The sequence below is a fragment of the Babylonia areolata genome, chromosome 24 (assembly GCF_041734735.1).
Source record: "Babylonia areolata isolate BAREFJ2019XMU chromosome 24, ASM4173473v1, whole genome shotgun sequence".
In the NCBI taxonomy this organism is placed as follows: Eukaryota; Metazoa; Mollusca; class Gastropoda; order Neogastropoda; family Buccinidae; genus Babylonia; species Babylonia areolata.
This window is the reverse complement of record NC_134899.1, coordinates 29147378-29159911: the sequence shown is the minus strand read 5'-3', so window position 1 is coordinate 29159911 and position 12534 is coordinate 29147378. Positions and strand designations below refer to the sequence as shown.

General features: G+C 40.5%; 1 protein-coding gene and 3 non-coding genes across 4 annotated transcripts; 3 read left to right on the top strand and 1 right to left on the bottom strand.

Annotated features, from left to right (window-relative positions):
- Positions 1-209: 209 nt before the first annotated feature.
- On the top strand, positions 210-281 carry Trnaq-cug (transfer RNA glutamine (anticodon CUG)). Its single transcript has one exon. It is a non-coding gene; the product is annotated as a tRNA-Gln (tRNA).
- Positions 282-2553: 2272 nt separating this feature from the next.
- Trnav-uac (transfer RNA valine (anticodon UAC)) lies at positions 2554-2626 on the top strand. Its single transcript has one exon. It is a non-coding gene; the product is annotated as a tRNA-Val (tRNA).
- A 20-nt stretch (positions 2627-2646) lies between these two features.
- LOC143299257 (U6atac minor spliceosomal RNA) lies at positions 2647-2769 on the top strand. The gene has a single exon (XR_013057506.1). It is a non-coding gene; the product is annotated as a U6atac minor spliceosomal RNA (small nuclear RNA).
- Positions 2770-4261: 1492 nt separating this feature from the next.
- On the bottom strand, positions 4262-5632 carry LOC143298596 (carbohydrate sulfotransferase 12-like). Its single transcript, XM_076611478.1, has one exon. The coding sequence runs from the start codon at positions 5630-5632 to the stop codon at positions 4262-4264; it is 1371 nt and encodes a 456-aa protein (XP_076467593.1).
- Between the last annotated feature and the right edge of the window lie 6902 nt (positions 5633-12534).

The following is a 12534-nucleotide window of genomic DNA, read 5'->3' as shown; positions in this document are numbered from 1 at the left end:
CTCTTCTCACAATGGGAAGTTGTTTTTTTGTTCCTTGTGTGTTTGTAGTATTGTCTGATGATTTATTTTGTTTACCTGTTGGAATTCTACTGTCAGTTAAGCGTTACTTAATAAAATGTTGTTAATTTCTATGTTTGTTCATTTTCATACATCAACTAATGTTCTACGTAAGTTATAAATAGGTTATTTTGAACCACCTCTCTCAGGACGGTTCCATGGTGTAATGGTTAGCACTCTGGACTCTGAATCCAGCGATCCGAGTTCAAATCTCGGTGGAACCTACGTTTTGCATTTCATTTTCGAACTCATCAGTATTATTTTTTTATTGCGCAATACCTTACAGAAGTGAATGTTTAACAATATGCGTTCTGTTATAAAAAAAAAATTAAAAAAACAAAAAAAACTAAAACTTTGATCTCTCTCTCACTCACTCTCTCTAAAAAAATAATAATAAAAATTTAAAAAAAAAAAAAAAACCTTGGCCTCTATGTAAATTTCAAGTTGATAAATCTAAGGTAGTTATATTCAGAAATGGTGGCTATGTTTCATCAAAGTGGTTTTATGATGGCCAAAAGCTAGATTTTTAACCGCTATAAATATCTTGGTAGAGTTATATTTAACAGGTCTCACGTTCTCATATGCATCAGAAGACATGGCTGTTACAGCTGAAAGGGGGTTCTTTCCTTTTAGAATTGCTCTGGACAATTGGTGACCAATCTGCACAAATATTCTTGAAGTTATTTGATAGCCAAATACAGCCTATGCTCAAATATGCTTCTGAGGTCTGGGGCCTGATGGCTGATCAAAGTATTATTGAAAAAGTCCATTTATTTGCTTTAAAGAGATTACTAAATGTAAGCATTAGAACTTCAAATGCTCTAATCTATGCAACAGGAAGGTATCCACTCTACATAACAACATACACTAAATGTATAAAATTTTGGCTTAAGTTAGTGACTATGCCTTCACACCGGCCGTCTACCATTCAAAACATACAAAATGCTTTACAACTTACACTGTAACAATAAAAACAACTGGGTTTCTGATGTGTGTTTCGCATTATACCGTAATGGATTTGGACATGTATGGGAAAATCAAGAGGTGGGCTTTAGTAAGGGATTTTTGTCTCTATTCAAACAGAGATTAAAGATTTTCTTCAGGACTGGAATATTTATGTTTCAGGAGAACGGTTTTCTTTTTATACTTCATTTAAATCAGTTCCTGACATTCCCCACGCTGTATTTAAAATAAGTAACATTGCTGTTAGAAAAGCATTAGTGCGCTTCAGGTTAGTTGTTTCTCCCTTAAAAACTCATAGATATCGCTTCATTCCGAACACCTGAGAGTATGTCCTTCCCTCCCTTTATTATCATTATGTTCGCTTCTCCTTTCTCTTTCCTGGTTTTCAAATCTTCTTTTAATTTTCGTACCTTCTCCCTTTCCTCAAGTTGAGTGTGTTGTCGTCATTATGTAAACCCTGTTCCTTAATTGGGGGCACGTTCTTGTTGAGACTGGTGACATTTTTTCAACGTTTTCCCTTTTGGTCTCTTCAGTTCTAACAGTCAGTCTCGGCAGTCGTGGTCTCGCATTTGTACCATTCTTAACAGGGCCAAGTCTACTCAGTGAACTGCGATATCCACCTCATATGTACTAGCATCCACATCGTCAACAATCTTTTTCACCAGTTTTCTGACTCGATCCCTGTCCTGATTTCTGCTTTCAGCAGAGTCCTTGTCACTTTCTGACAAGTTAGCCACAATGGTATTCCTTTTCCCTTTTTCCTTTTCTCTAAATTTCACCATGTGTTTTACTTTTTGTTTCACAGTCTCTACTTTTTTTTTTCTTTCAACGGACTCTATACTGCATGCTGCATGGTTTGTCTCAAGATTGCCCATTCCAATTGAAAGAGTTTCAAGCATTTTCATTACAATGTCCAGTTTACTTTCCATTCTAGCTGTGACGTCGTTTCTGCACGGTTCTCTATATTTTTGCACAGCTACACCAAGAAATCACATCCTTCGCTCAGGCACGTGCTTCTGTCAATTCAGCACAGCTGCGGTGACACCATTTCTTACAGCCGTGGTACTCCATTGCCTCTGTTGCCTCATTTTCTAGGGCATCATCACACCCTAAACAGATCCATAATGGTGCAAGCGACAGACGGTTACCTCATCAAATATGACCTTTTATAACTCGCTTCGGGGTGACTAAAAGCGTCCACTGACCGATTAAACAGTGTCTGGCGTGTTTACATAATGCCGAATGAGAGGGAGTGTGAGAGATGAAGAAGGAAGCAAAACACTTTTTTCATTATTAAAAAAAAAAAAAAAAAAAAATCCTGACCAAGTTTCATGAAACAAATCGTACACTAAAGACGGCAAAAGTTGTTCAACGATAGAAAGACATTGTGCTGTGCATGGGTGGGTGTGAACTGAATGGAAAAGAACAGAAGTCTAAAACGAGCTTACGTGAACCGAGTCGTCAACAAGGCTTTAGCGCTGTCTCTTCTCTCTCGACCCGAACGTGCTTGGTTCGAATATGCTTTTTAACAACGGTTCTGTGGTGTAGTGGTTATCACGTCTGCTTTACACGCAGAAGGTCGCGAGTTCGAACCTCGCCAGAACCTCCTTTTTTTGTGTGTGTGTGTTGTTGAACGGAAAGGAGAGAAGGTTAGCACTCCCCTTGACAAGAACGGAAGGGACCCTCGTGGTCTGCACAACGTACAACGGCATGTAGCCCTCGACTTTGGGGTCACACCTATTTTTTTTTTACTTATTCATGTATCTCTTTTCTTTTTTTTCCCCGCAAGACCTGACTGACCGTGTTAGGTCACGCTGCTGGCCAGGCTTCTGCTAAGCAGATACAGTGTAGCGTATAATGGATTTCTCCGAACGCTGTGTCGCCTCCTTGAGTTACCGAACTGAACTGAACTGATCTACAAGAGTGGTGTTCTCTTGTTGACGACTTTGCTTGGGTCACTGTAATATGTTCAGTCAAACATAGCCTTGAATAAAATATCAAAATAATCACAGAAAGTTTAATATGAATGCAATAAACATTCAGTTCAGCATTCGTACGAAAATAGAGATTCTTCAGTACACAGATGGAAAATTGACATCTTCAACAAAATAGTCGTGGAATATTGGCCTGGCATGTCTGTCCGTAGAGAAAATAGCAAGTATGCCTATTCTTTCTTGTGCAGAGATTTTTTGTTTCTAAGTTCACTCTTGCACTCTCCAACGACACATTTACAAAAAAATGTATCTTTCTTCGTCTTTGACCTACAATTTCTTTTCCTTGTTAGCCTATCCAAACGTCCATTAACTAACTACCTATGGATATTTGACTCGGTTCTGTACTTTGTTGTTTTTTTGTTGTTGTTTTTTATTCGTCTAAAATCACTTTTACGGACAGACGTTAAATTAATTACCAACACACAGACACAGACAAACTGACACACACAGACAAAAACACGCGCGCGCACACACACACACACACACACACACACACACACACACACACACACACACACACACAACACACACACACCGCTACATTTGTACACCTGACGCGAGCACACTCCACTTCTCAGTTGATGCCACTGGTGTTAATAATTAAATTCATTAACATGACAGGTCTGACAAAGACAGACACTCACTAAAACACACACACACACACGCACGCACACACACACACACACACACACACACACACACACACACACACACACACACACACACACACACACACACGTACTGAACTCCATTTGAACAAATAATGTTCATTAATGGCATGTACAACTTCAGCATGTCCATGTGTGTGAATGTGTGTGTGTGTGTGTGCGTGCATGCGTGCGTGCGTGCATGTGTGCATGTGTGTGTGTGTGTGTGTGTGCTAATCTGCAGATGTGCGTGTGTGCTCATTAAGTGTGTGCGCGCGTATGCGCATGGGTACGCGTGCAAGTTTGGATGTGCTTTGGCCAATGTGTATATGCGCGTGTCCTTGTGTGTTTGCCGCATGTGTTATACGTGTGTGCACGCACACATGCGTATGTGTAAGTTATGTGTCAGTGTGCACATGCTGTGCGTGAACGCCGGCGTGCATAAGTGTGTGTGTGTGTGTGTGTGTGTGTGCGTGCGTGCGTGTGTGCGCGCGCGCATGCGTGTGCTTGCATATGTGTGCATCAGTGTGTGTGCGCGCGCGCGTGGACGCGTGCTCACACACGCGGCGATCATCACTACACGGCCCAGCTGAGGCCGAGTTACTGCCAGTTTTTGAAAAATGCATGATCAGGCAGCCGGTCCGAAGCATGCAAAAAGCGATCCAGGGAACAGTCATAGTCAAACAGAACGCAGTCCACGCGGTGGATGGCCTGAAGCCTTTTCAGATGGTCCACAGGGACGGATCTGAACGCTTCTATCATGGCCGCCTCCCTCTGCTGCAAGCGCTGACGTCTGTCTCCCGAGGCATCGTAGCCGTCCTTGATGGCCAGCAGGAGATCGGGCAGCGTGGCCTCTGCACTTTGCTCGGCTCCCAGAGGATACCACACTGATGCTGACAGCAGACCCCGGACTTGGAACGTGGTCCACAATCGCCGTAGCAGCTCGTGTCTCACCGGCCGACAGCTGGGGTCCTCCTCCGTCTGTCTCCAGACTGGGGAGATGAGCGTTCTCCACGCGATGTCGGACATGATGCTCAGATCACTGCGAGCCTCGAAGGTGTTGGGGTCACCAGCAACGTCGCTCAGACTCAGCCCTGCCTTGCTCAGAATGTACTCCGTGTCTTGGCGGAAGGATTCCATTTTACCCACGATGTCGAAAGATACCGCGCATGGATTGCAGTGTGTGTGGATTGGTCTGAAGTGTCCTTCGAACGTAAAGAAATAAGATACATTTTTCGAAACTTCTGACTGGATGAACTGGGCAAACGTCGGAATTTTCAGTTCACACTGAGTCATATTTTCCACACGGTTGAAGTGGGAATCTTTCATGGAGCCAGTCTTCTGGGATATTTGCACATAAGTTTGGAAGAATGGTAGAAAGATTTTGTCCATGTATCCAGAAAACGTTCTGGAAAAAGGATCGCGAACAAACAGGAACTTTAAAGAACTATCGAGCTGATTCTGCTGCCACTGGGTGCTCTTATTTTCAAAAGTGATATTTTCATTATCCACATGCGATGTTAACCCTGACTGACGAAAGAGAGACTTTGGTGGCTCGACAGAGTTCAGGACCCTGAAGGCTCTCTTCCAGAAAGAGCTGCCCACCTTCTCTACAGAGCAGTACACCAACTTGTGAACACTGGACACAAAGAAACCGGTCCCTGCTTCCTTTGTGGGCAAGCCAAGAGGTGAGACCGTGTTGTGTCCACCCGCCGTCATCAACACTTTACAAGCATCCTTCACGTGTTTGACCCGAGCTTCGTAAATGGTGTCGTCATGAGACTGGTTGGAGCTCGATGCGGTGATCGATGGAGACTGGATATTAGACTTGGAAGCGGTGATCTTTGGAGGCTGGTTGAACTCCGATGTGATGATTGTTGGAGGCTGGTTATTAAACTTGGATATGGTGATCGTTCGAGTCTCTGTCTGTTTAGAGATTGGCGCAGTGATTTCACCGTCATGTGTGCTCATCTGTGCAGCTGATTCCGTCTCCAACCAGGTTCTTGATTTTGTTTCTTGAATCTGGAAAACAGATGGAAACACTGAAGGCAACAGCCGTGGGACAAACAGCTATGCTTCACCAGTTGAAACTGACACACCAAACTCATGAAGACTTGAGGTTCTGCAGGCTATAATTAACAGTAATAATCACATAACATAATGTGGAAGGTTTTACACTTCAAACATTCAGCAGACGTCTATGATGCAGCCTTATCTAAACAGACAACGTATGATCGTTACAAAATTAGACACAACTGAGCTTGTGAGTATAAAACACAACAAAATAAAGAAACAAGCAAAAAGTCTGATAATAATTACCTCCACTCTGCGGCTGATCTACTCCTGTCCACGAACAAAGTGATGCAGCTTTCATTTTTCTATTAAAAGTATGTGCGCGCACACGCGCGTATGTATTTACACACACGCACACATACACACACACACACACACACACACACACACACACACACACACACACACACACACACACACACACACACACACACACACACACACACCACAAACACACACACACACACACCACACACACACACACACACACACACACACACACACACACACACACACACACACACACACACACACACAATCATATTGACGGATCGTGACAGATGGGATGAAGGAACGAAGGAATAATCAACACGCACACCCGGCTTTCAGCTGTCTTTTTTTCTCGCGGGGTCCATTACCGAAAGTGACGATCTACAGCAGAGACTGCAACTCATGTGGATTTAAAACGCACTATTTGGGAAAGTGTCAAGATGGCTCGATTGTCTTGTTTTGCCTGCTCTTCTCACTCACCTCTCTCGCCGACACAGAACGTTCTACTGCTCTCCAGGTGTCAAGTCTGTCAATGGCCAGCTTCCTTCTTTCCCCTAAAAATGAATATTCAGAGAGAGAGAGAGAGAGGTTATGACTAATACAATTCTGTTACTGGGGCAACAGACAAACGCAGGGTGGAACAAAATGAACGTTCAGTCAGTACAGAGAGATTATGATTAACATGTACTGAAAAACCACACACACACACACACACACACACACACACACACACACACACACACACACACACACACTTCATCTAAAACTGCTGTTATAGAAGTAAGAATATATATATATGATTACGCTGTGAAATCATTATAGAAATGTGCAATTAATTTTTTTGTTTGTTTGATGAATTAATGAATCTACCCGATAACCTATCATCAGATATGTGGAATATGGAGTTATAAACACGTATGCTTGCTTATATGTTTATCTCATGGCATAACCAGGGATAAATCAGTATATTAATCACCAAAAGAAGCGTATGAATGGTTTATCGATATGTGTGGTATCTATGTAGTCTGATGTGTATCTGGAAAATCCAGCTCTAAAACATCGACGTAAATTCGTTAGGCCTACATAATGTAAAAGGCCAATGGTCAACATGAGTGTTTCCACTCGCGTTCGGAGAAGAAAAAGGAACAAACACAAACATGAAAATGTGTGTGTGTGTGTGTGTGTGTGTGTGTGTGTGTGTGTGTGTGTGTGTGTGTGTGTAGAGAGAGAGAGAGAGAGGGAGGGGAGAGAGAGAGATGATTTATTTATTTAAGGCCATAATCCCAATATACATATCAGTGACCATTCAACATTTTCACAATTAAATAAAAGAAATTATGACAATATTGTTTCTCTTAGTCTTGACTTAAAAGATATGTATAAATACAATGCGACATTACATGCGATACCATTATCAAATGATGCCATCAACAAACATATTCTGAACAAACATGGACCTTCAAAATTTTTACACGAAAATCATGCAAAACAAGACACTTCGAAACAAAATGAACTTCATCTTCATTTGACTCCTTGCACAAAGGACACAGCTCCTCTGAATGATCAACATTTTATAGCGGTACCTGTGCATAATTTTTATTCATTTAACAAACATCGTAGATGTCTTTCCATGCTCAGCAGAAGATAATTCTTAAACGAAACGTGTATAAGATTGTAGAAACAATATTTATCACTTGACTGGGTATGTTTTTTTTTTTCTAGTTTTGCCATATGCAGTCTGTCAAACTTTTTCAAAAACAGTCTCATTGCCTGTTCCTTGGTATTCCTGTACATATCCAAATCCAAATTCACAAAGACAAGTTCGTACATTTGACGCCCAAACTCTCTTACGTCCAGATTCTAAATCATAGGTATACAACGTATTATGGGGTTTACGTGGCAGTCTATCTTCACTCGTTTTTAGTAATTTCAACAGGTATCGAACACATTATTTTCACTGCAGAATTTATATAGACTGGACATCTGCTCGTCTCACAGTATACTAAATCTTTAGGTGCTTTCATTTCAACTCCTAAAATATTTTTCAGTCCGAATAAATGAACGGACTCACATCAGTTGTCAATTAGGATTTTAATCTAGACCCCATAATTCTGAACCATATGGTACGATAGGCTGTATCTGAAAGTATCCAAAGATGTATTGTTCAATAAAGAGTTTCTTCATATAGTAACATAATACATTTTTTTTGACAACCACCGTACACCCGCCTTTTCCTTGCTGCCAAATAATCACCTTTCCTAAAAACAATATATAAAAAAACGGTTAAGTTTTATCACTTTTATCTAAATTAACATTTAATTGCAATTTAGTAGCTGAGTTTTTCTTCACGTTATTCAGTTGCATCTGTAGACCAATCTCCGAAAGCAAAGCAATATCATCAGCAAGTAATAAATAAAAACAGTTCTATAAAATCAATCGTTAATCTTCTATCATGTCTTCCTCGGTATATCATTTTTAATGCTAATTCATTTATGAATAATGAGAACAAAATGGGACTACAAACAGAGAGAGAGAGAGAGAGAGAGAGAGAGAGGCTTTCATTTTCGAGGATAATGGGTAAGCACCAGTGTGTGTACGTGTGTGTGTGTGTGTGTGTTGTTGTTGTTGTTGTTGTTGTTGTAAAAGACATACACACATTTGTACTGAAGCAGAATAGCATATACTGATTACATTCATTTAACAATACTGATATGATATATCCACAACAATGTACATCTATACTGAAGAGCAAAAAGTTGTTGTTGTTGTTGTTGTTGTTGCTTGTGTGTGTTTTGTTTTGTTTTTGTTTTGTGTTGTTTTTTGTGTGAGAGAAATTACAGGAGCAAGAAACGGAAAGACCAAGACAGGCAGACTGGGACATGCACAAGTGATTCGTACATACTGATTCACACTGACTGATTAGCTTTAGACACGTGCTACATACCACTATTCACACACACGCACGTGCACCACACACACACACACACACACACAGAGGGCCGGGTATTAAATTAAAATATTACCTTTAGGCATACTTGGAGACAGGAATACCAGTGTCACACACACAACTACTCCAGCCAATGTCACGAAAAGGAACAGTCGAAACTTGTCACGACAGACCGGCATTGTGAAAAGAGTATAAGTGTGTGGTGACTGGAGCATCTCAATACGAATGGTCACGTCGAAAGGGAACAGTCGCCAGTTATGAAGATTGTTCAGGTCCGGTGATACTTTTGCGAAGATTCTTGATTATGGTGGAAAGCTTAAATCGGATTACTCGAAACGTATAGATTGGTTGGTCGACCATACTGGTTCACACGTGTCAAAACCTGAGAGAAATCTGAAGAAAGTCACAGAGTGAGAACGATCAAGTCGATAACAAGTGTTAACAAGTGTACAGTAGCAAAGGCTTGGAGTCGTGTGCAATCTATACAAGCAACAATTATCTATTCTGAAGTTCATTTCATGTATCAATAAGTTCATAGGAGGTACGTCGATTCTCACTTTTTGGGCATGAGTTTTGTCAGTCAGAGCTGGGATACTGATTATTAGAAGTTTCTTTGAACAAAATCTTTTCCTTGGAGACCTTATTCTTTCGTTAACCCATGCACGTACATGAACCGATACCGGCAGACGCACACGTGTGAAACCAAGATACAACGAAATCTCCCACACCACCCCACTTCGGCTCCACAACATGAACATGCATGTGTTAACCACAGACTTTTACTTTTCCTGAAGCGTGTTACCTTGAATGCATACGTTTACATAGTGACAAGGAAGCATAGATGCGTTACACCAGTACAGAAAAATATACAAAGCATTATACACAAAACACTATGTTGACGTATCGGTCAGTCAAAGGACATTCTGTAAACAGCACCCTGCAGCGGTAGGCTCAGAGTATGTGTGCGGCGGGAGATTAGCACGTAGCTGATTCGTTAATCTGTCCACTCAGCTATGTGCATGGCCGTGGACCAACAAAAAGGACTGGCACATAGGCCCAAGGCCTATATAAATTATTGGCCCGTATATTTCCAACCCTATCCCTTTCTCCCCACAGACCCTGTTTCTAGCTAGTCTTCGAATACACTTACCATTTTTTGTATAGGACTACAAATAGAACGAGTTCACGAAGATAATAATAATATGAGACAACTTCATTGTCTGTAAACTCGCAGATTTTGTTGTTGTTGTAGGTTGTTTTTTTTGTTTGTTTTGTTTTTTGTTTGTTTGTTTTTGTTGTTGTTATTGTTTTTGTTTGTTTGGTTGTTTGTTGTTTTTTTGTCATTGAGTACACGTAACTGAACATTTAATGGAAAACGCAGTAACTGTTAGAACATGACCATTCATTAAAACATGCACCGCATTAACCCGATTAATGCAAAGTTGACTGTTAAGTCAAGTACGTCTTTCAGATTGAAAAACGTGAGAAGCGAACATTATCTGCAACACGTAAACTCCAATGCCAGTGCTATTCCTTTATTAGGTTTACCATTACTATTATTTCATTCTTTTTTTTATACTTTTTATTACTTGTTCGTTTATATATATCTATTATAATTATCATTTTATCTTTCATTTCATCATCTTATTACTTAAAACAAATTTTCTGCCCAAGTCCGCACCGCATGTGCTACTCTGACGCCGCTTACCCCGAGTCCCTCACACTCTGCCAAGCCTAGCTCGCCTGCCGCAGTCCACGGGCACTAATATTATTTTAATTAGTGTCGATGCACACTCCCACTGCAGCCAGGAAACTTGTGTTATACAACTAGTCCTTTTGTTTACAGGTTTTTACGCGTGATGGCATAAGCATAAGCTCGCACACGAAGCAATTCAGTAAAATCACTGAAACTTAATGATTGACGGCCTGTGTACTATGGGCCTAAAATGACGCAATTCACCGAACACAAACGATTTGTTCGAATGACGTGACCGTGTGATTGTAATGCTCATGAACGTACATTTCAGGAGATGTGATCAACTTGAATACGAGGATCAAGCCACGATCACCTCTGTCCAGTTTAGTCAACTCTTGTTTCAACATACGACCTAAGAAAGACTGTGAGAAAAATAAAGGCTAAATGCAGACTTATAAACACACACACACATTTTCGAAACTTTTTTTTTATGAGACTTCTTTTCTCAGCGATATCGGGGCATTTAGTAGGATAGATGAGAAAATAATATTCTTTTCTTCACCTCCCAATTGGCTCTTACTCAGAAGTTCACTCTACTGTGTGCACTTAACATGTAGGGGGATTACACAGTTATCTGCAGGTTATCCACTTCACAGATGCATCTCTGTCATTCTCTAATTCCCTGACCAACACTGCAGGTGTCTGTATCTCTTGGGTCTGGTTGTTGCCATGATAGGGAAATATAGTCAAAGCTTGCAGTACAATCTCAAACTATACTGGAATCACCATCCCAACTGATCATATTATCAACAAAAAGGATATCATGTAAAGAGGAAAACAAAAAAAGGCAAATCACTTAATTTTTGTCTTTATTGACTTTGATTTCAAATCATACAAGTTGACACACACATTTCAAATATTTGTTTTGCTCTGAGACAGACCACAAGCTTCACTCAAAGAATATACATCCAACATCATACCTAACTCATACTGCAAAGATAACAGAAATGCAAAACTGAACATACATCTAAAAGAAGACAAACACATCAGCTGACAAACAAGAGAGGTAAAGTGAGTACACAAGCAACACTTAGCACAGATTGTAAAAAATGAATAAAATAATGATTAAAAAAAAAACCCAGAAAAAACTGAATCAAAGGTTACAGTATTTTCTTTCTAAATATTTCATAGATGAACAGCAATATTGATTTTATAGAAACTAATACCTGGTAAAGACTTACAATTGTGAGATAAAATCAGCAAATTCTTCTTGGAGGTATTTATTTTGTCATTTGATATGGAAACTGCATGCATGTAAGAGACCAAAGAGCAGACAGTGCGTGGGCCACCTGACCAGAACTGTTTGCTAACTGGTCAAAGCAAGCTTGATCATGCAGTGTTGGGTGGTGACCCATTTGTCAAAATGTCTCCACATTTACAACCTTTGCCGCATCTTCCTCCTTTCTTGTCTGACTGCATGGCTGACACCAACTGCCAACCTTTCCTATTGGTTGACTTGTTCAATGCAAAACTGATGTCTGTTTATTCAGTGTGTGTGTGTGTGTGTGTGTGTGTGTGTGTCTGTGTGTGTGAGAGAGAGAGAGAGAGAGAGAGAGAGAGAGAGAAGAAACATCATGTGAAATGGATGTGAAATACACTTAGTCCCAAATAATTTTTCACATTGACCCCGTGCTGACTGGTGGATGTGGGACAAAGAAAGGCACATTTCATAGCTAGCTATGAGAATACCCCACTGAAAGAATGCATCGTGCAACAGAGAAGTGTATGTTGTGCAGACGATAATTATATACACTGGTCTTCTCTGACTGAATAATATGTTGAAGAGTTAATCTATTTAATAGTCACGCACAAGAGGCTTTGGCTCTC

Coding starts and splice junctions, on each gene's coding strand:
- LOC143298596 (XM_076611478.1), bottom strand. CDS start 5,632: ATGAGCACACATGACGGTGAAATCACTGCGCCAATCTCTAAACAGACA.